The 22,089-nt window shown below is 47.6% G+C and overlaps 2 protein-coding genes across 6 annotated transcripts; both read right to left on the reverse strand.

Annotated features, from left to right (window-relative positions):
• Nucleotides 1-2,930: 2,930 nt before the first annotated feature.
• Nucleotides 2,931-5,278, reverse strand: LOC140592518 (cortexin domain-containing 1 protein). The gene is made up of 2 exons (XM_072715912.1): nucleotides 5,115-5,278; nucleotides 2,931-4,873 (listed from the first exon to the last, which is right to left on the reverse strand). Exon 2 carries the CDS (start codon nucleotides 4,754-4,756, stop codon nucleotides 4,574-4,576), a length of 183 nt encoding a protein of 60 aa, XP_072572013.1. The 5' UTR covers nucleotides 4,757-4,873; nucleotides 5,115-5,278; the 3' UTR covers nucleotides 2,931-4,573.
• A 622-nt stretch (nucleotides 5,279-5,900) lies between these two features.
• On the reverse strand, nucleotides 5,901-21,637 carry LOC111853315 (aryl hydrocarbon receptor nuclear translocator-like). 5 transcript variants are annotated; one of them, XM_023830058.2, is made up of 20 exons: nucleotides 21,320-21,637; nucleotides 19,533-19,638; nucleotides 19,013-19,051; nucleotides 18,856-18,903; nucleotides 16,776-17,203; nucleotides 16,464-16,566; nucleotides 14,131-14,196; nucleotides 13,599-13,684; nucleotides 13,436-13,512; nucleotides 12,426-12,560; nucleotides 12,265-12,339; nucleotides 12,015-12,166; nucleotides 10,749-10,868; nucleotides 10,356-10,428; nucleotides 10,165-10,273; nucleotides 9,542-9,632; nucleotides 9,221-9,422; nucleotides 8,956-9,121; nucleotides 8,209-8,339; nucleotides 5,901-8,121 (listed from the first exon to the last, which is right to left on the reverse strand). In XM_023830058.2, the coding sequence occupies exons 1-20, from the start codon at nucleotides 21,351-21,353 to the stop codon at nucleotides 8,029-8,031; spliced, it is 2,334 nt and encodes a 777-aa protein (XP_023685826.1). In that variant the 5' UTR covers nucleotides 21,354-21,637; the 3' UTR covers nucleotides 5,901-8,028. The 5 variants fall into 5 exon arrangements, with proteins under 5 accessions (XP_023685826.1, XP_023685824.1, XP_023685823.1 ...); XM_023830056.2 differs by having other exon boundaries at nucleotides 10,749-10,871; XM_023830055.2 differs by having other exon boundaries at nucleotides 8,209-8,342; nucleotides 21,320-21,636.
• Between the last annotated feature and the right edge of the window lie 452 nt (nucleotides 21,638-22,089).

Genomic DNA, 22,089 nt, shown 5'->3' on the forward strand with positions numbered 1-22,089 from the left:
AAACCAGGATGAGATGTTCTGTGTGAGGACGGTCTCAACTACGCCCGAGTAGAAAGCCTTCAGGACAGCAGGGGAAACCCCAAACTTTCTCAATTGCCTCAGGTGGTACAGGCGCTGCTTTGCTCTTTTTGTCTGAGCACAGATATGCTCAGTCCATGTCAGGTCCTCCGAGATGTGGATGCCCAGGTACTTAAAACTGCTCACCCTCTTCACTGGAGCGCCATTGATGGTGAGGGGTCTGTAGTCATGTCTCCTTCTGAAGTCCACCACCAGCTCCTTAGTCTTACTGACGTTCAGCTGGAGGCAGTTTTTCTGACACCATAGTGCCAGGTTCTCCACTTCATCTATGTAGGCCGACTCATCGTTGTTGGTGATGAAGCCCAGCACCACCGTGTCGTCAGCAAACTTAACGATGGTGTTGGAGTCATGCGTGGCCACACAGTTTGAAGTGTAGAGGGAGAACAACAGTGAAGAAAGAACATACCCTTGTGGAGTACCTGTGTTGATTGTGATGCAGCTGGAGATGCACCTGCCCACCCTCACTGTCTGAGATCTGTCCGTGAGGAAGTCCAACACCCAGGCACACAAGCGTTTGAGTCCTAGATCCCTCAGCTTTGTGAACAGTCTGAGGCACTATTGTGTTGAATGCTGAGCTGTAGTCAATGAACAGCAATCTCACATAGTTACCTTGCTTCTTATCCATGTGGCTGAGAGTAGTGTGCAAGACATGGGAGATTGCATCCTCTGTAGATCTGTTATAACGTCGCTGTTGTTCACTCTGTGGGTTTGCGAGAGGGGTGAGAAGCCACGTCTTCAGTGGATACCCTCCCCCCGTGGTTCCTGCGCCGGCGGTGGCTGCTACGCTGCCCGAGGTTCCTGCGCCGCCGCCCATGGTTCCTGACCCGATGGCTCCTGCATCGCCTCCTGAGGTTCCGGTTCCCAAGGTTCCTGCTCTTGCCCCCGAGGTTCCTGCTTCGCCCCCAGTGGTTCCTGCACCGCACATTCCAGCTCTGCCCCCAGTGGTTCCTGTCCCAGTGGCTCCAGCTCAGTCCCCAGGGGTTCCCGACCCTCCGGCTCTGCCCCCAGGGGTATTTGATCCTCCTGCTCTGCCCCCAGTGGTTCCTGACCCTCTGGCTCCGTTCCCCCCGGCCCCTGACCCGGCTCCCATGGCCCCAGATCTTGTCCCAGAGAAGGTCCATGACCGCCTGACCACCGCTCCTCCCTGCTTAGTGGAATTGGAGGAGGAACTTGAGTGGGACCCCTCACTCCGACCACAACCACTGGGTGGCAAATCCCAGCCAGGACCCCGGCTCTCTGTGTCCCATAAGGGGAGGGACCATCTACGCAGAGGTCTGGTCCTGCCCGCCCTACCCCCTGGCTCACCTTTGCTTTCTCCAGCTTTGGCTCAGCTCTGACTCCAGCTTGGCGGTTGCCTGTGGTGCCCCTGGCTCCTATTCGGCAGTCGCCTGTGGGTCCCCCTGCTCCGACTCGTCGATCACCAGCTCCTTGGCTGGCTGTGGCTATACCTTCGCCTGCCTGCTTTCTCCGGTGTCCCCTCCATCTTCCTCCTCGCTCCCTCCGTCTGTCCCTCTGCCTTCCTCCTCGCCCCCTTTGGCATCCTCTCCGGCTCTGGCCTTCCGGTCGTCAAGGATACCTCCTGCTCCACCCTCTCGGTCACCCATCACCCCTGTGACTTCTGTATTTCACCAGCCGGGGTTCCCTCTGGCTACCTGTTCCCCCCCGCCCTTTGCCTCCTCCCTTTGTGCCCCCTGTGTTTGCTCCTTGTCCCTCTGTTTTGCCTGTGTTCACGCCTGGTCCCTTTGTTCCTCCAGTTGGTGTTCCCCCTGTGTCTCTGTTTTTGGTGCCCTTATCTCTGTAGGCATTCCCCGTGGTTTGTCAGTTGTTGTCCGGGTTATTGTCCTTGTGCCTATTTTGTGTGTCAGTCTTGTTCCCGGTGCCCCGTTGATGTTCTTGTTTTTTGTTTTCCCTGGTCCCATGGAGTCCTTGGTCTCATCCTGTGTGTGCCTTAGGGGGGGGGTTCTGTCACACCCTGCTCGTCCAATCCTCCTGTGTGCCATGCCCCCCTCGTTAACCTCGTGTGGATTCCCCGTGTTTACCAACTGTTTCAAGTTGTTTCTATTTGTACGGTGTATTTAAGTCCGCATCTAAGTTTATTTCCCTAGTCCTGTCATTGTATTGTTATGATGATCCTGTCCCATTTACATCTCAATGTGTCCATTAAAACCCTTATTCCCCAAGCCTTCATTGTCCTCGCCTGCTTCCCCGGTCCGTGCCCTGCATGGTTATAACAATTTTACTAGATCATAAGTTTGAAATATTTCGATAACACTTTCTATTAATGCCGTGTCTATAAGAATCTATGAACATATTCATAACACATCATTATGCATTCTTAAAGCATTATAAATATAGCTATAAAATCTCATAACACATTATAGCTATATTTATTATGAATTCTTTATGAAGCTCTATGTTGCACTACAGATACCTTCATAATGCAGTACAAAGCATCCTTAATTCTTATATTTGATAATGGTAATGCATTAAGAAGGTATCTATAGTATATTAAAAAATGAAAGCTTTGTTAGAACTTATCAATTATTATAATCAACACTCTAATACCTCATGACTGTAAATAGAAGATATTATAATGCTTTATTAATTCTACTACCCACCATTATAATGCTTCATAAAGGAGAGCTTCACTGGAGCTTATCAAGTTTTATATTCAACACTATAATGACTGTCAATAGAAGATGCTGTAGCGACTATTATAACGCATTATTAAGGTATCTATAATGCATTAGAGATGTAAGTAACGTTAAGTAAAGTGTTACCAACATTTCAATTACAGTAAGTCTGTCACGACAGGGAAAGAAGCAACTCGAGAGCTGGCGTAACGTGAATGAACAGGGGCTTTATTGGACAATACAGAAATGGTCAAGGGAGAAACAAAATAGGACCGCGAGGGGTCCAAACGGGAGAACATGAAACCATGAGGGGAAAAACCCAGGGTCAGACGGAAACTAGCACCGGGACGGGCATAGGCAACAGGAGGAACGACGTCAATGACAGCTGGACAACTAGAGCTGACGACACAGGCACAAAACTAACAAGCCACAACAGACAACAATCAGGGCCACATCGGGGGGGGGACAGAAGGGTCAGGCAGACATGACGGACAAGACGTGACAAAGTTCTGCTACAAAGCAACTAGATTTACGCCAAATGAAATAAATTAAATAATAAATTTGAGATACCAGTGCACAACAATGTAATTATATGTATTTAAATAACAAATAATAATAACACATTAATACATTATATCACAAACATCTCCAATGGGTCTTACACGAGTCTCCCGAGAATTGCCCATTAACCGCTTCAAAAGAACGTACCAAACTAGCTAACTTGCGAGTCGAGTGCCCGCAGTCTACGAAAAACAAGTGTACGTGAATTAAAAACGTTGCTGTGTTTTATTTGATCATTTGTCAGTTTTAGATTTTTCTGTGCAATGCATTGAGTGGCGTAATACAAAAAGTTCGATTCTTATAAGCATAGACCTAAAACATAAATCTGAAAACCAGTTCAACCGATTCAGAGCCAGTGCAAAGGAACGATTCGTTCATATGCATATGGTTAGCTGTATTTGCAAGTCGTGTTTCTTGCTAAGACCGCATCGCGCTGTCGTTCGCTAATTAGTGGTTTTCTTTCCGACTGAAAATTGCGCAAATATAAATAAGATGCCACATTGTATTGGATTTGGATACTAATAAATAATACATCAGTCTCGTTACAACATGATATCACGTCTTGTAGCAGGACTGACTGTATTGTATTTTTGTAGCCCTTAATAAGTTTCCTTTAAAATCCTATGTATGTTGTTTTATGCATTTAATACATCCTGAAAAGGGGTCCATAGACTCACATAGACTTCTGCATGGGCAGAGGGTAGGAACCTCTGTTTCAGGCACAAAAGAAAGCACATCACACCAATAGTGAGGGAGTATCACGGTTCAAGAGTCTATAATGCGGACCATAGAACAAACAGCCTGTGTTGCCTGGAATTGCCCCCCCCCCAATAAGAGGGTGATAGATGTGTATATGAAAATCAAAATTAGCCTCATTTAAAAAAGTGCAATAACTCTACTAAATGCTCATCTTAACACACTAGAAATTGCCCATCAATCTTGAGTAATGTGAATGCAATGTAACTTCAAAAAGGCATGGATTGGATAGTGCTGGCCTCATCAGGAAGACTTCCCCCTATGTTTCATGCGTGACTATTGCATCCCTCAATATGATTCACAGGACAGCCAGTTTATGTTTGCTGACTTTGTAATACTGGTTGACAAATCCACCTCTCTAACATAACAGCTATTCTGAATGAATCATGTCAATATTACACTTTATGTCAGTAATATTTCTATTTGATATTAAATTTAAATATGTCGCTTTACCCACACAGATGAATTCACACACAACCCAAGCTGAGAAGACTGAAAGCTCCGTTTTCCTGTTCCAGATTTGGTGCATGATTGCATCCCTTCTCTCAGTTGTTGATCTGCTCTTCCTGGTAGGTGGAGGTGGAGATGGCGCTGTACGGGTCTACTACCATGCGGGCGCAGCGAACCACAGTCACCAGCAGGAAGAAACAGAGCAAGAAGATGAAGAACAGAGCAAAGCCGAGATCGACGTCCACCTCCAGCTTGAAAGAGGGAGCAGTCTGGTCCATTTCCCTGTTGGTGGTGGGGCAGGTTTGTCTGCTGTTTGTCTTCCAGCACAGTTACTCTGCTGTTCGGATGCGTGACCCTCTGGCAGCTCGACACCACTGTGCTCCTTAGCCTGGATCCTGTGGGGGGAGTTATGGTAAAACACCAGCAGTTGCCTCAGACTGTAAGAGGATGCATTTAGGTGCGTGCGTGTGAACACGTGTGAGAACGTACAGCCTGGGAAAGCCACCTGAACATGGACAAGGCCAGTAAACATCCCCTTCATTCATCAGACTGAGAAAGGATGCAAAACACCCTGTTTGTCTGACTTTGTGTACAGCTGCATGCAAGAGGACTCTTCTGTATATATAAACAACTTACCTCCAATATCCCTCAGTCCTCGTCTAAATGTCCAACCAAGTGACCAGTGGAGTTTCCTTAGGGACTCAATGCCTTTGCTCCATAATTACAGCTGTTTCCTGTTATCTGTCCAGCTCTGCTCCTCCTCATCGTTATGCCAGCGGCATTCGAGTCCTCCCCGTTCTCCCGAGGACGCCCCCGCCCCCAGGTCCTGTGCTCTACATGAATAGTTAAAATAGACAGGAGTCTGGTGGCTGTTTGGCTCCAATCCGCCTTTTCCAGTCCAGTGGCCTCCACAATATGTACATGCGGGGCACCCTGAGGGCGGTCAGGTATCATCAGCGATTAGCAAGTAGAAACAACATTTGTTATATTATTGGCTTGTTTAACCTCCAGGGAACCAAACATCCTTGCCTGGGTCTGGTCCCGAGGATGCGTGGGTGCACGCTGAATGGGAGGCAGTTTGGGGCAGGGTGTATGTGGACCCCAAACACCACGCTGCCCTGGAATCAGGCATTTGTAAATGAACAGGACATCATGTTTCGGAAAAGGTAAAGCGATATCACACCATTAGGAGAGATTACTCCTCATGCAGGGAGCAGAAGCTGATACCATGTGAGCGAGATGGAGAGGCCAGCTGTGCTCTGCTGCCAAGGGGGGGGGGGGGGGGGCAACGTGACACCATGTGGGGCATTGTTGGCCTCTCTCCTCCTCGCAATGATGTGCAAAAGTGCTTTTAAGTTTTAGGGAAATACCCAGTCAGTGCAGCAAATCCCAGCACAAGAGCCATTCAAAAAGAGCACACAGTGTTTCTTGACAATTTAATAAAAAATGTTTTTTTCCCCCCCACAATTAATGTGTACATATATTCATAATTGAGTATCTATGCATTATATAAACTGCAATTCACATCAGTTAAAATGTGGACATCAGACAAGTGGTTTAAAACATGAGAAGTCGCTGAAACACCGCCCTCTTCCAGAAACTAAAGAAAACCACACGTCAACTTAGACTGTATTATACACACACACACACACACACGTGTAAATATGAGATCTCACATTTGTATATACACATACAATTTCAGATAGAAGAAAATATATATCATTTACAATAATTTCCAGGACTTTTGAGAGCCACTCCCAAGAAGCACAAAATTCACACCCCAGAACTAGAGCAAGAGTCACTGCTGCTGTTCTGGTCCAGTCTGGTGCTGGTGGCGGGGAAACTGGGCTGTGCCGGCTCCCCGCCGCAGATAGTCTCTGCAGGTCCACTGTAGGTGAATGGCGGGAGGGTGCGCGGGACTCGATTACAGACCGGAACCAGAAACAGTCATCAGATCTCACATTTGTATATACACATACAATTTCAGATAGAAGAAAATATATATCATTTACAATAATTTCCAGGACTTTTGAGAGCCACTCCCAAGAAGCACAAAATTCACACCCCAGAACTAGAGCAAGAGTCACTGCTGCTGTTCTGGTCCAGTCTGGTGCTGGTGGCGGGGAAACTGGGCTGTGCCGGCTCCCCGCCGCAGATAGTCTCTGCAGGTCCACTGTAGGTGAATGGCGGGAGGGTGCGCGGGACTCGATTACAGACCGGAACCAGAAACAGTCATCAGCGTATATCGTAAAATTCTTGTCTTTTAGTATCAAAATAATCATAATAAAATATACATTGTAACAACATGAATGGCTTTAAGATATTCCTGCTGATAATTATTGCTTGATCTTTTATCCCCCTAAAATTATCACAAAAACAGATTTTAAATGCTTTTAAAAGATTAAAAAAGGCCATACACAGGAGTGAGGAAACTGCACTGGTACCATGGAGAAAGTTTGACAAGAAGCATTAAAACAGATGCATAAGTGTGCAGGGACACACATGTCTTAAGAGTTGCACATCTAGACATTTCATGTATTAGCCAAGCGAACGGGTAGTTAAATTTCACACCCAGACACCCAGGCTACATTTCATCACTGAAAATACTGCTGACTGAAACAACCATAAAAAGACATTGACAAGATTCAGTGGATCCACAATTCAAATGCTCTTTGGAACAATACAGCGCATTTCTGTGCTAACATGCAAAAAAAAATGGGTCGAAGGAAGGATCGGGGGCTTTGCAGTGCCCCAGTACGGCTCGCGGGCAACTGGGGTCCATGCCTCAATAGGTGTGGGTTCTGTAAAGCCCTGTGATGCAGACATGATGCCGTTGCGGTCTGTAAGACATCAAGCACTGAGCTCAGCCCTGCAGTTCACATTCCTATGGGAGGCTAGTTGGCAGTGATGTCATCACCTACAAGCATCATCTGTAGTGTGAGGAGAACTGAACTAGAAACCACTGGTTTTTCACATTCATCTGGTTAGATTCTTAGCCTGACAACCGAAAATGGCATCAAATCTCTTCTCAAGCTCAACATGCTTTCCCTGTGACCCTTGGGTTGCATCTATGAACACATAGACCCAATAAGCAAACGATATATGAAACTGATAAATGTTCTCACGCTGGCATAACACAGTATTTCTCCACGTATGTTGTGCAGGGTGTTGCGAGTGAGTAGTGCCATGGTGACACCATCTGCTGCCGTCTCCGTGAGAAGCCCAGTCTTTACATAAAGGCTAAGTCCGCATGGCGTCAGAACAACCCGACTGGCCGCTCAGTGTTGGGCGTTTTCAGCTGTGTGCGTAGATACTGCAATAAATTCCCTCTCCTCTCGTTAACCCTGCTCATTTTGTCCACCATTCGACTCCACCCACCCCCAAATTCCTCCATCTCTCTAACTCTGTAAAATCCGTTGTTGCCATTGACACATTCTCTGCTACCTGCTCCATGATAAATGGTGAAACACTGAGGTCAACAAAAAGACACAATACAGACTTGGGGCGGGGATAGATGGCGACGACTTAAAAGCACAATGATACATTTGCACTATGTGCAGTCATGAAAAGGCGGGAAGATGGGCAGCTCGCTGAAGTCCTCGTTGTTGAAGGCTGGTGGCTGATCGAGCATGGATAGCACATCCTGTGAAGCGGAAGACAGCAGACTGTTACGCGCAACCTCTCTCTACACACACACAGACTCAAAGTCACATGCAACATGAGGACCTACAGGGAAAATCTCAGGCTGCCCAGCCTGGGGGTGTGTCTCTGATGTGCCTTGTGCATGCGACTGGCTCTGCCATTGTGGCCACACTGCCTCCGCTGCTCTGGAGGGGAACTGCATCGTCGACTGACTTCCGTCTGCTGGGAATGGGGAGAAGTGGCAGTTGGACATTGGTACTTAAATATGTCCCCAATGTCCTCTAGATGTCCTCTGCCCTTTGGACAACATGTCAGTTTAACAGACCAGACTTATTCAGATTCCATTTAATCTAATTCAGCTGATCAAGGACAATAACTGTGTCTTACATAATATGTGGTTTACATTGACTTTTACCCAAAACTGCTCATCCAGTACAGCAGTGGCATTCAAACTTTTGATAGCCCCCCCCTAGGGTTGTTTACGACACATTTGTTCTTACACTCCTCCACCCCTAACACATACACACACACATACGTGTTTGTATTCACATCTTTGTAGGGACCTTCCATTAATTTCTATGGGCATAACCCTAATCCCAACAACGACAACCGTAACCCCTAACCATACAGTATGTAACCAAACAAGACTTCTGTCATTTTTAATTTTTTTGATTGCAGTCACACATCTTTTTTTTTTTTTTTTTTTAAATTGAGTTTCCTGTGGGGACCAAGAAAATGGTCCCCACATCATCAAAATAGCAGGTTGTTATCACATTGTGGGAACATTTGGTCCCCATGATGTAATACATACATAAGCCGTCAGGCTGTGACTCACCGAAGCTGTTGCCTGGGGTGCTGCTGCAGGAGCTGAGGGAGGGGTAGCTGGTGTTGCTGGATGGGGTTGAGGCCGCAGTACTGGGCACTGCATTAAAAGTGGACGATGCAGCTGTGGCAAACCCCCCTAGTGCAAACTGGGGTGACTGGATCTTGGACTGTGCCACCTAGAGATCACAGTTAAAAGTTCAATGACACACTCCATGCTTGCCAGCAGGATTTTCACTGTGATTGACCTTACGGAGGGAGCTCTGACCAGCACTGACCTGCGGATTAAACGAGGACCTGCTTCCTGCCCAGGTCTGGCCTGCTGCCGCTGCCCCAGCCTGAGCCTGAATGGGGCTGTTATTATTGGGGGGAACTACAGAGGGGCAAGTGGGATTGGGGGCATTTTGCCGAGAGATTTGAGCCAGCATTTGCCCGGCGGAGGGTGACGGTGGGACCAAATGTTCAGCCATTCCCACCGGCCTGGAACAAGACGAGGCATTTTCACTACAAAACCTTTCACATTCTAACACTCTCCCAAGAGTTCCCTTTTCTGAAGGTGCGGGTTGTTAAAAGGGCCCTCGTCCCGGGATGCTGCTTGCCTGAAGGAGTCAGTGGAGCGGGCTGTGCTGTATGAACTGCCCTGGGGGTAGATCTGTGTTGATGGGCTGGATGTGAGGACCTTGGGCTGATCTGTGGGACGGAGGGAGAGGTTGCATGCATCAGCATTCCTCCGCATGGGCTCCTAAGGAGGTCTCCTTAGCCTGAAGTAGGCCTGCTGAGTCTGTCTGACCCATTCCCCGCAGCCCACTAAATCAGGTCCGGTGCATGTGCAGGACCAACTAATACAATTAAGACTGAAAAAAAGCCTGTGCATATCCCAGAAGGCACAGCGGGATGTTTATTTTACTATTCTCAGGTCTGTCTGCAACCTCATCCTCATTGCATATACTTATTGTTTACTCATTCTTACTGCACAGTTTTTTCTTGTACTGCATTACTGTCCGGCATAGGAACTTCACTGTGTTCTCAGCATACATAACAATAAAACTAGGAACTCAGGGTCTTAACCAAAACAGGTGAACATGTTTAAGGACTGGGAGCGAAAAACAGGTTAATCTCTTTACTGCCTCGCACATCACAGCACAGGCTGTACTGCACTGCACATTACAGCACAGCACAAACTGGAGAGCACAAATTGCACTGGACTGCACAGAACAGACACCTGTGAACAGGTCAGGATAATGGGCCTCTCTGTCTGGCGTGTACAGCTCCGCCTTGTCCAGAGGCTTGCTGCGGTCGGACCCCCCAGCTGCCACAGGCTGGACCGGCACCTGGTGGGGGGGGGTTAAAAGGTCACGCAGAGGTCACCAAAACCTCCAACACTGGGCTGAACGGGGGAGGAGTCAGACCCACCTGGCTGGACTCGTAGAAGCCCAACTCCCGGCTGGTGCCCTCCAGCTCGGCCTGCTGCTGCTGCTGGAGCTGCCTGTGGAGGGGAAGGGGGAGATGGAGGGGGAGGGGGAGGGGGAGGGGGAGGGGGAGGCAGTGAGCGCAGCCCGTGGGACGCCGACGGTCCGGCCCAGTGCCTCGCACAGAGCCACACCCACCACCATTACCACCATCACCAGCGGCAGCAGTGACATCCCAGCAGGGAAGGGGGGAGGGGGGGGCGGTGGAGGCACCCAACACAAGGACACCCAGGGGTTTAGATGGACAGAGAGACAGAGTGATGGGGTCCAATCAAGCCGAGGTTCCCAGTTCCCGGGACGTGGCAGGGTGGGGTGCGAGGTATCTATCCAATCTCACCTGGTGGTCACCTGCCCTGGGCTCAAAGCTGGGGGGCAGTTAGGGCTGTTCTGCCCCTGTGAGGGTGGCAGTGCCATGCCCGGGGAGGAGAGGGGAGAGAGCGAGTCCTGACTCGGAGCTCTACTGTGACGCAAAAGGGGCGAGGCGGGAGAGAGACTGGTCAGGGTGGTACAGCAGACACAGGGAGCATGATACAGCCACTGGGGGGCACACAGACACACCCACACAGACACAGAGACACACCCACACAGACACAGAGACACACCCACAGAGACACACCCACACAGACACAGAGACACACCCACACAGACACAGAGACACACACACACAGACACACCCACACACACACACACACAGAGACACACCCACACACACAGAGACACACCCACACACACAGAGACACACACACACACAGAGACACACCCACACACACACACACACACACACACACACAGAGACACACCCACACACACAGAGACACACCCACACACACAGAGACACACACACACAGAGACACACACACACACCCACCCGCACAGAGACACACCCACCCGCACACATCCACACAGAGACACACCCACCCGCACACACCCACACAGAGACACACCCACCCGCACACAGAGACACACACACCCCCACACACACACCCCCACACACACAGAGACACCCCCACACACACAGAGACACCCCCACACACACAGAGACACCCCCACACACACACAGAGACACACCCACACACACACAGAGACACACCCACACACACACAGAGACACACCCACACACACACAGAGACACACCCACACGCACAGACACACCCATACACGCACAGACACACCCACCCACGCACAGACACACACACACACACACACAGAGACACACCCACACGCACAGACACACCCACACACGCACAGACACACCCACCCACGCACAGACACACACACACAGACAGATCAGTGCAGTTCATTTATTCCTCTCATTGTGGGGAAGCAACATTCATTTCTATGTCATAGCTAGGATTAGGGTTATGCCCAAATTAACCCCCTACCCAGCCCTAACATTAACCATAAGTAAACAAACAAAATACAAGACTTACAGACAGAGAGACAGACAGAGAGACAGACAGAGAGACAGTACCAAGAGCTGTCCCCTGCTGGGGATCATCCATTGTCTCCTATGACCACTGTGCTGGGTCACACGTGGGGTGAGACACAGACAGGAAATGTTTGGGGGGGGGGGGGGACTCTGGGATCTGCATCTATCACTCACTTGACGTTGGCGTTGGTGCAGATGATGTACTCGATCTCCTCAGAGAAGGGGTTCTGGAAGGTAAAGGAGCTGGTGCGCATCCAGATCCACTCGCGGGACTTGGCGCGGAAGCGGAACATGACAGACAGGACCTGCCCCTTCAGCTTGACCACCTGTGGCAGGACCAGAGAGGAAGGAGGCGTCACACTGCTGCGAGAGGCTCAGGCGGGCCTCCAGCAGGGGACCTGGGGCCCTAAGGAAGCAGACATACCTGCTGGAAGCTATCCCTCAGCAGGCCCTGATCCTCGGGGTGAGCAAACTCCAAGATGTCCTTCCCAAGCATCTCCTGGGGGTGGGGGAGGAACGGGACAAGTTAGAGAAGCGGCTCAGAGATGGAGGCCTGCAAGCAGCGCTGGGGAAATAGGGTCCCACCTGAGGCTGGAACCCCACTGTGGCCACACATCGGTGATCCACGAAGGTGAACAGGCCCTGGCAGTTGTGCCGGGAGATGAACTCCACAGGAGTGCTGAGGCTGTCGATGTCCTTGTTCCCGGGAGAGCAGGTCACCTGGGTGGAGGCAGATGGGTGACTGTACTGAACAGCACCGGCTGGTGTGGCAGCTCTGTGCAGAGCGAACAGGCCCCCCTGCCTCTGTGCCCTGCTCCATCTCACACACGTCTACATCCTCCCCCTCCCCTCCACCCCCCCAATCCCCCCCCCTCCCATTAAGCCTAGTTTATACTTGTCCTTTTCGTGTGCGCTTTCAGGCTGGGGACAGGCAGCTTGTGTTTATACTAGCTTTGGCTGTGGATGCGGATGGCTGCAGTCGGTGCATGCAAACAGCAGCGATACTCCATCAGACCAGCAGAGGGCAGATGTATTGCAACAAACACAAACAAGTAGTGTAGTGAAAGGGGTAAACTTTTAGGAACACTTTTAAAGTTAATAGCCAAGGCCTGGGCAGCATTACTGTAATAAGGCACACCACAGGATTTTTATTCCTTATGACAAAATTAGCCAGGACCCCCCCCTCACCTGCTTGGTGAATTTTATTGGCAAGAATTTTAAATGCTAGAGTTGTGCTGCTTTGTAAAATACCATATGTGGCTACCTCCTACCGTCCTTATACAGCTGCTCACCGTAACTACTACAACAACAACAACAACGTTGATCTGTGAAACTCCACCTTACCACCTACTGCAAATACCTAATCAATTGTCTTGCACAAGCATGTTCAATGCGATTGGTTTCTGCTAGACACAAAAATCTGGGCTACACATACACCGATTGCAGTCGCCCGCAGCCAACCCCCAATAACGATATTTACGTGACATCCCCTCATCTGCAACCAAAAGCGTGCAGAAGAGTGAAGTATGAATTGGCCTAAAATCAGTCCCTCCCGCCTCCTCCCTCTCCCTCCTCCCCTCTCTGTCATATGATACCTGCAGCCGTCCAATGGCCACCAGGCAGAAGCGGCTTCCCTGGTTGCTGTCGGTCTCCTCGTCAGAGAGTGACACCCCTGCAAGGCAACACTCACGCTGAGTTTCCCCAAAGACGCCCAGGCCCCAGCAGGAACCTCCCCACCCCGCCAGGAGCAGTACGCACCTGCAGGAGGCCATGACTTGATGTACCCTGTGCAGTGCACCACCACGAACTGCGGCTCGCCCTCCTTTGTTGGGCCCAGGCCATTCCTGGGGGAAGGGGGCAGTGAGACCAGAGTGGGAGGAGGTAGGAAGAGGGAGAGAGAGAGAGAGACTTTGACTTTTGCACCAGCCTTTATTAAGTCAGTCAACAACAGAAAAAAACCCTACTGCAACTTCAAATCGCAAGATGGGTCGTTATCACAAAATCAGACAAACGGAAAACAAAGTAAACAATCAACCACAAAAAAAAAAACAAGAGAAAATCACCAGGGCAACAAACAAAAAAAGGAAAAAGAGAAAAACAATACAATGGGCCCAAAAAAAAAAAAAAAAAAAAAAAAAACATACGGCGGGCCAAGGAAATAATCGACACCTTCAAGATAATATTAAAACTTCAAGATTAAGTCCCCATCATGGGTCAAGTCACATAGAACCCCCCACCATAACCCCACACCTCCGAAAAGGTCACAAGGTCACGAGAGAGAGATACTCACCGGTTCCTATTCCTCAGGAGATTAAGTCTGTTCATGGAAATGGGTTCCACTGGAGTCGTGCCACATCTAATAAACACACACACACAGGTGGATACTTCACCTATTGCTTCTTGAGCTACTTTTCATGAACTATCAAAAACCAGAGGTCTCATTTATTGACTATGCATATTAACAGATTTGTGCATAAACCGCGTGTATTTGCATTTTTACACATAACAATGGCATTTATCAATTACTTCCTGTGTGTAGAACTGTGCGTATATGTTCCCTAGCAGGAGAGAAGCGTAACTGAAGCAAACCAATCGGCACTTAAGATACGCACAGACTCCCACTAAATTATCAACCTTGACAGATTGCAAAAGAGAATGATCTAGTTACGTTCACACAAAGTGTGCGCAGGCAAATCATGCTCATGACAAGGAATCGTTTAAATATTGATGGAGAGACGCCTGAGAGCAGACGCAGTAGGACGTTGGTGGGGGGGGTATTTCTTAGTGTAACAGGTGCAGGAGAGTGGACAGCACTGCTGGTGGAGTAATGACCCACTATTCATGTCTGACATGTAATACAGTATGCATACAGTGACGTATGTGTAGTGGACAGCTACAATAAGCAGACATGATACAGATATAGATACAGTACCTGTACTGGGCTATTTCCTTACATAAAAAGACACTCACCGTACTGCACAATAAAAATTCACTGCAGCTTCATGTGCATTTTCAGCTCCTATTGTTTACTGCCATGCATCTTTAACTTCGTAGTGCAATTTATGCCTTTTATTTTGTGAAATTTGAATGCGAGTGTTATTTTATATTTACTGCTTACATTATTTGCTGTAGAGTACTTTGCGTATTTTACCAAACTGTACTTAACGTCTTACCTCTCCCCCGTAACTATCAAGGTATGTCCAAACTGATTTGCGTTCGTGGTCCCAGACCCAAATGCGGACGCAAGCTGATGCATTAACTGCATATGTCACCTGTCCCCCTGCTAGGTCCTTCTCTATCGTCGATCGGCCACTGGTAAAGTCGCCAAACAGTACAGACTTATTTATTTCTTTGGTTTTTTTTTTCCTGTTACGTCCAGCAAAACTTTCACTTCATTCTCGGTGAAGTTCTGGTTTTACCCCTTGCTCATTTAAAAAAAAAACTTTATTTCTCTATAGTAAAAGTGCAAAATATATCAGAAACAGGAATAAGGATATAAAGGTACGTCTCTTCATAGTTTCTATTTGCAACCTGTTCTTCTATCGCGCGGTGTGATGTGTGTTCATGTGGAAGTTATATGCCCAAATATGGTTCATTAACCCTCTGGGGTTTAGGGGTAGGGAACACACTTTCACTGACTGGGGCATGGTCACATATTTCATTCAATATCATAAACTTAATTCATGGCAAATAAATTATTTCTTATATGTTTGTTTTGGCATTACATTCATCTTAATTTTAATGTACTTTGTAAATATGTAAGATTTATGTTAAGTCTGTAATTTGACATGAAAGTATAGACATTGCTAAATGCAGTTTGGAACACTTGCAGAAACATTGTAAAAGTACATAAGAAGTAATGCTGGCAGTTTGTTTTGATCCCAGATATCTGATCACCAAAGTCTGTTACATGAAGATGACTAAAAGGTGTAGTTGCGACATTCAGTTGGTGAAAAAGCTAACTCATGTCACTATTGAATATGTAGGAGCTCTCATGTGTATGCATGAGCCATTCACACCTGGCCACATCCCCCCCCCCCCCTTTTATGGCGCTGATGGGGATGTATCTGGATCGCGTTTCACCGTTGCCTTGTTCATCAAATTACCATGCAAATGCAATTTCAATATGCGGTAATGCGGCTTTTCAGAATGCAAATAGCGATCTTCACGTGAGGGCGGCACTACACGCCCCCAATGCAGGTAAAACAAAGAAAGGTGACATGGTTTACTTTTTTTTACCTATTTAACCTAATTTTTAAAACTTTAATACTTCCGACAATGGACGTTTTGAAAAGAAGACAGATTTAGTCAGCGTTTTTTTCATGTTCCTACAATAAGATTTCAGCGAGTTAACCGTCGCCCCAGACGGTTAAGGGCGTTTCTTTATTTAAATTCGTCCTGCCGTCTCATTTAAAATGTGTGAGATTTAGCAACATTCACTTCGTACGGCTGTTTGTATGTACGAGTGATAAATATGAATTTGCCTGTGGGTACCGCACACTTTGAGGAACTGTTCTACGCAAAGTTTGATAAAGGAGACCCCAGAAATGTTATGGGAGGCTAAACAGCACGGCTGCCATTTACGATCACGCTGAAGAGGTCCTTCGACTAACAGGAACGTACCTCATCCTACAAATGAAGGACCTGCGGGACCCCATGCACATCCTGACTGAGGACTGTTGCCCCTCCTTCTTCACAGTCCCGGTCTTCAGGTCCAGCATTCGCCCTGAGGGAGGATGACAATGGACTCAGGGTGCAGTACCACAGGACACCACTAGAAAGTGATAGAGAGGTCAGCAGGAAAATGTATGGAGATACAGGACAATGTCAGACAGGGAGGCCAGGAATGGCACGGCAAGAAGCTGCATATTATATCTAACTGGCAGATGGGAAATTCAGGATGGGCCAGCAGGGGGCACCAGCGAGGTGACTCACCGCTGGTGCTGCTCTCGGTGGTGGAGAGTTGCTCGCGCAGCTTGTCAGTGTCGTCGGGGTGAAGCTGGTCATACAGAGAGCTGCCCAGCCAATCGGACTGCGGCTGGTTCAGCACCGGGGTCACCGAGTCGGACACATACACCACCCGGCCCGTCTCGCACGACACGACGAACAGGAAGCCATCGGCTGCCTCCAAGATGAGGTGTTTCAGCTCCTGGTCGGTGAGGAAGGAGGGCTTGTAGCTGCCGTCGGGGGCTGTGCTGCCGCTCCCGCGTAGCGTCTTCATGTGCGATACGGCCATGCGGAGGATGGTCAGCTTGTCAGGCTTGCGGGCCAGGGCACTGCAGGTGGGCACCATGTCCGACAGCTCCGTGATGTAGGCCGTCATCTTGTTCCGCCGGCGGCGTTCAATCTCGCTGTGGTTCTCTCTGTTGGGGGAGTGGAGGGAATCCCGGCCCAGGAGTGCAGGAGGAGGAGGAGGAGTGGAGGAGGAGGAGTGGATGAACAGAAGCAGGATTTGAAGTGAAGAAAAAAAAAAATAACGAAGCAAGCCGATATGGGGAAACGGAAGAAGAGAAAAAGAATGAGAAAAAACAGGGGGAGGTCAGGAGGGTCAGATTGGAAGAGAGAAGTAGTAATGAGGGCATGTTCATCAAAGAAACCAATGACCAATGAGCTACAACCAACATAAAGAATGAATGGATCTCCATGTCTCACAGAGAAACAGTGAAATAGCATCTCCAGCGATCCTGGGGGGGGGGGGGGGGGCAGAAGAAAGGGACGCTTAAAACATGCACAGAATGGGGAGGGAAGTCACCGAGATACTCCGAGCGGTGACGGGGACCCCCCACCCCAATGCGATGGGGGGCCAGATGGGCGGCTTTTTCAAACAGACCTTCCTTATGGGCACAGTGCTGCTTACCCAACCCGGGACAAAACCAAGCTGCTAAATATCACAGCAAGAAAGGCGGCCATCAAAGAACCAGGGGTGGGAGGCACAAGCCGCAACGTGTGGAGAAGCAACAAACTGCCCCCAGCCAGATCAGAGAAGCAGGAACAGCGCAAGATCGAACGGTAACGGGTATCCCAGCGTGAGAATCGGGGGATAAATAACCACACTTGAGGATTTTAGAGAGCAAGCGAGAAAGAGACATCTACCTCAAATGTCAGAAGAATGGATACAAGCAACGGGTTGGGTTTCTTCAAGCGATCACATTACTACACTGCCAACCGATAGACTGTATGCTGGGATAAAACCAAATGTAAGAATTCAATTACCGTCCAAAATAACATTTTAAAGATCCAGAAGAGATGAAACATAAGCTTAATGTGATGGAGTTACTTGGAAATGTGTCCATGGGAAAAACAGACATAGAGCAAATCAGCATGGCTTGAGACCTGCATCAGCCAACAGGCCACGGCATGTTTTCAACAGCAACATGCGGGACAGCTTCTGACCCTAAGAGGGCGCCGCACTCACGTACGGGTTCCGGACGAAAGCGTGGCAGGTTTGTCGAGGTCTGTGTTCTGTACAAAGGAATCGCTGCACACGGGAGAGTCAGCCATACCTGACACCATTGTCCGCGGGAATAATCACCCTGGTGCTGCGTAACCTCACATTACACTTCTAATGTTCTTATATGCAAAGTAATCCCATGCTTTCATCAATAAGTCATCATTCTAAGCCAAGCAGAAACTTGCTGGACGACAGATAGAACACAGGGATACCAAGGAAGAGTGAGAAAAAAAACACAAGAAGGAAAGGCCCTTGTGCTTTTCAGGCATGATGCTTCGGAGGCAGGCATGAGCGTGCAACAGATCACCTGTGAGAGCCCCGGAAACAATGCGACACCTTCATTGTTAAAGAATTTATGTCAGTCCACCTGAATGACATCTGTGACCAGGGAAGGTGACAGCATCTCACTTTTCCCATCCCCTGGCGCAATCTACTGCCTTTTCTCTTCTCCAGGACATGGTTACATGTTTTCTACAGCTTCCTATAAACCCCGAGCCGTCCCCATCATTCCCAATGCCATCTAGGCACATTCCACCGGGTATCCCCACCAACTCACACACATACCTGGCAAACCGCTCTTTGTCACTAGTCCCTCCTGCGTCGTCATCGCACCTGGAGAGAAAGCAGATCATTGCTCAGACATGGTGACTGCCGGTACGCTCACACCCAGATGAACGTTTCAGGTACATCAGTGTGACGTCAGGCAGTCGAGAAGACCAACCTGAAGACTTTGCTTCCTTCATCATCATCGGTATCTGGGCTGTTGGAGGAAGGGTGGAACCTCCATTAATAACACATACAATAATAAAATAATAATAATAATAATAAACTATGCAATTCCACATTGCTGCTAATACATCATGTTCAGGAAAGAAAGACATCTATAACCATTACCCTTATTAAGACATTTTCAAAGTTCTTTAAACTCTTACTTTCAGGATGCAAAAATTCGTTAAACCATACACCTGACATTTCTTTGGTCAGGCAAGCAAAATAACTCAAGGTTTGCTAGTGACTGCAGAATGCACATGACCACTCTGGGGTGGAGATTCTGATGTCCCAGTCATGGGAAAGACACCTATCACGACACGCAGAGAAAAACCACATGGCGTACTAAGGGAGACATCAGCACGAGATAGAGAACAAAACACATACACTTGATAAAAGAGGAGCATTTAGCCCAAAAACATACATTTCTTTAAGATCAGCGGCAGATTTTAGCTCGTCGCTTCTTCACTTACCTGGCTCGCCTCTTGTTTGCACCCTTCGGAACTACGGCCCCCCCTCCGGCCTGGTTCACCGTGGCACTCGCCATCGCCAAAGAAGGCATGTCGGACACGTCCGAACCTGGGAAAGGCAGAGGGACAAGCAGCCAGCCAGTCCGTTAACCTCGTAAGGCACATATGTAAATAAAGGCACACCCTTAATTAATTAAACGTCATTATTACTCCTGTGTCACGCATTGACATCGGGCCACACCGGGTTTGATTGTGGCAATGGTTTATCAGCATTAACATAACCAGGAAGATCCCAGGAACTGATTCTCAGCCTCACTCAAAACCTGATTCACTTCATAAAAATAAAGCGAGGGACTAAATAGTTCTGCAACTGTCCGGACAGGACTGTCAGATAAATTCCAACCACTATCAAAAACCCAAAATCCCAACACCTGCAGTATGTCAAAGGGAAAGAATATTTCTAAATATTCTAAATGAAAAAAATCCCCATATTAACTTCCCATGGAATGGAAAGTTTCAGGAAATTTTCCATCCCTGTGCAACCCTATTCAAAAATAACTTTCAGACAATGAAAATCTCACTTTGGCTGACTGAAAGCATCATGCATTCTATTCGTGATATTAAACTATATCAAATAAAACGTTGTCAGGGCTGTACCAAATAATCTCAACATTTAAAATAAATGATAGCAATGTAAAACCAATGTGCCTCGTGTTCCCTTGGGGTTTTTGATAGTGGTTTTGTGGGATATTAGTATGAGTCACGCACACACAGGCATTTTGGATAGCGTTCCCTTAACGTGTGTGTGGTTTTAAAATCAAATTAATTAATAATGTCAAACATAAAATACAATACAAAATGCATTTTCAGGTATATATCAGGTGTTTATATATTATATATATATATATATATATATATATCACATTTCAATAATACGCTTCCGAAGAGGAAGCGTATTATTGCACTTTTACTGCTCGCTACCCTGTGTTGCACAACATGAGCAGCTAGCAACAATTGCACAATCCCCATTTCCCCAAAAGTGGTTCATTAGATTTCTAGTACTGATAAGTAAACGGCAGAGGTTTAGATTGCGACATCAAATAAAACTGTCGCCAAAAATGCATTATATTAAGAGACGCATAAAACCATAGTCGAAGTACGTGTCGCCAGAAAGTGAGGATCTCTGCCATAGTATAATATACCATCGAAAGTAACGGCAATGACACTGTGGAGGGAAAAATCGAAACAAATACATAAATATGTTTGGTGTACATATGCAATCGCTTGACTGCGTGTTAAATTTGTTTTGATAGACACAAATCTGTTTTGTTTCAGTTATTCTCTATATAACACAGAACGCAGTTATATATATACACAAGGTAAAGTCTGACTAATCGGGATGATATAAAAACGAAGTTATTAGAACTGCACTTTGGGGTCCAGTTTATAAAACTGTCAGGCGAGGCAGCCAGCTTCATGTCAGATGTACAGTCCCCATTGGTCCGTGGCGTCTTACAGTGTTCACCGAAGTGATTGGAATAAGAAACTCGTCTTTACACAACAACACTATTATTCCCGAAAAAACATATTTATGTACATTTCATCGGTGACCAGTGGCGAATACAAAGTCGGCTCCAACCCAAGCAGCACACGATGGAGGGCCGGGAATGACACGTCCAAGGCGGCTCACATAACCCGTGACGGAAAGCGACCCAATAGGCGCAAAAAAGTAAAAATAACAAGCAAAAGCCAAGCAGGTGGTGTATACATATATAGGTGGGTGTCCGTACCTGGATTAGAAGAGGCCATGTGCGAAGTGAACATAAACACAACACCTCGGCACTAATGAAGGAAATTTCTCTGACCCCGTTTCCTCCTCCAAAATATATGCAAGATATATTCCACAAGGATTATACCTGGGGATACTTCATAAAAACGGTGTAACGGTCTTTATCTTTTAATTATCATGTCCTTTACATAAAATAAATACGCGTAAAAAAACAAACATAAACTATTTATTTCCTTTCCTTTTTCGGGTTTTAAATCCTTTTCGATCCAAGATGGCGGCCAGACATCGTAGTAAACTCCTCGAGACAAGCGAACTATGCAATTTCATCGAATGTGATTGGAGGATACAGAGTGACGTTAACGCAGACCCACCCCAAACTCGGTGACCCCGAAAGTTGTTGCGATATCGTGTGGGTTGAACTCCCGTACAGCAGGTGGCGACATTATGATTATTCAGATAAAATGGTCGTAAAAAAACCTTAAACAGTTTGAGTGACAGAGTCAGTACTAAGTGGGAAGGCTGAAGACTGAGGCGATTTTGCAGGGACTTTATTCTATAAACGGGTTCCTCAAGTGGCGGAATCCGGTGTTCTGACGAGTTGAGCTACTTTGTCGAATTAGGCTACCGTAGCGCTAATCGATAGCCCTAAACCCAATCCCAAAACGGTGGAACTGCACATGCGCAGAAAGGCTCGGTAGCACGTCTCGATAGGTAGCATTGGTCGATAGAACACCGGTTCGCATTCGGACCGAAATACAATTAATTTCGGAC

This window comes from Paramormyrops kingsleyae, chromosome 9, assembly GCF_048594095.1.
Source record: "Paramormyrops kingsleyae isolate MSU_618 chromosome 9, PKINGS_0.4, whole genome shotgun sequence".
Classification (NCBI taxonomy): domain Eukaryota; kingdom Metazoa; phylum Chordata; class Actinopteri; order Osteoglossiformes; family Mormyridae; genus Paramormyrops; species Paramormyrops kingsleyae.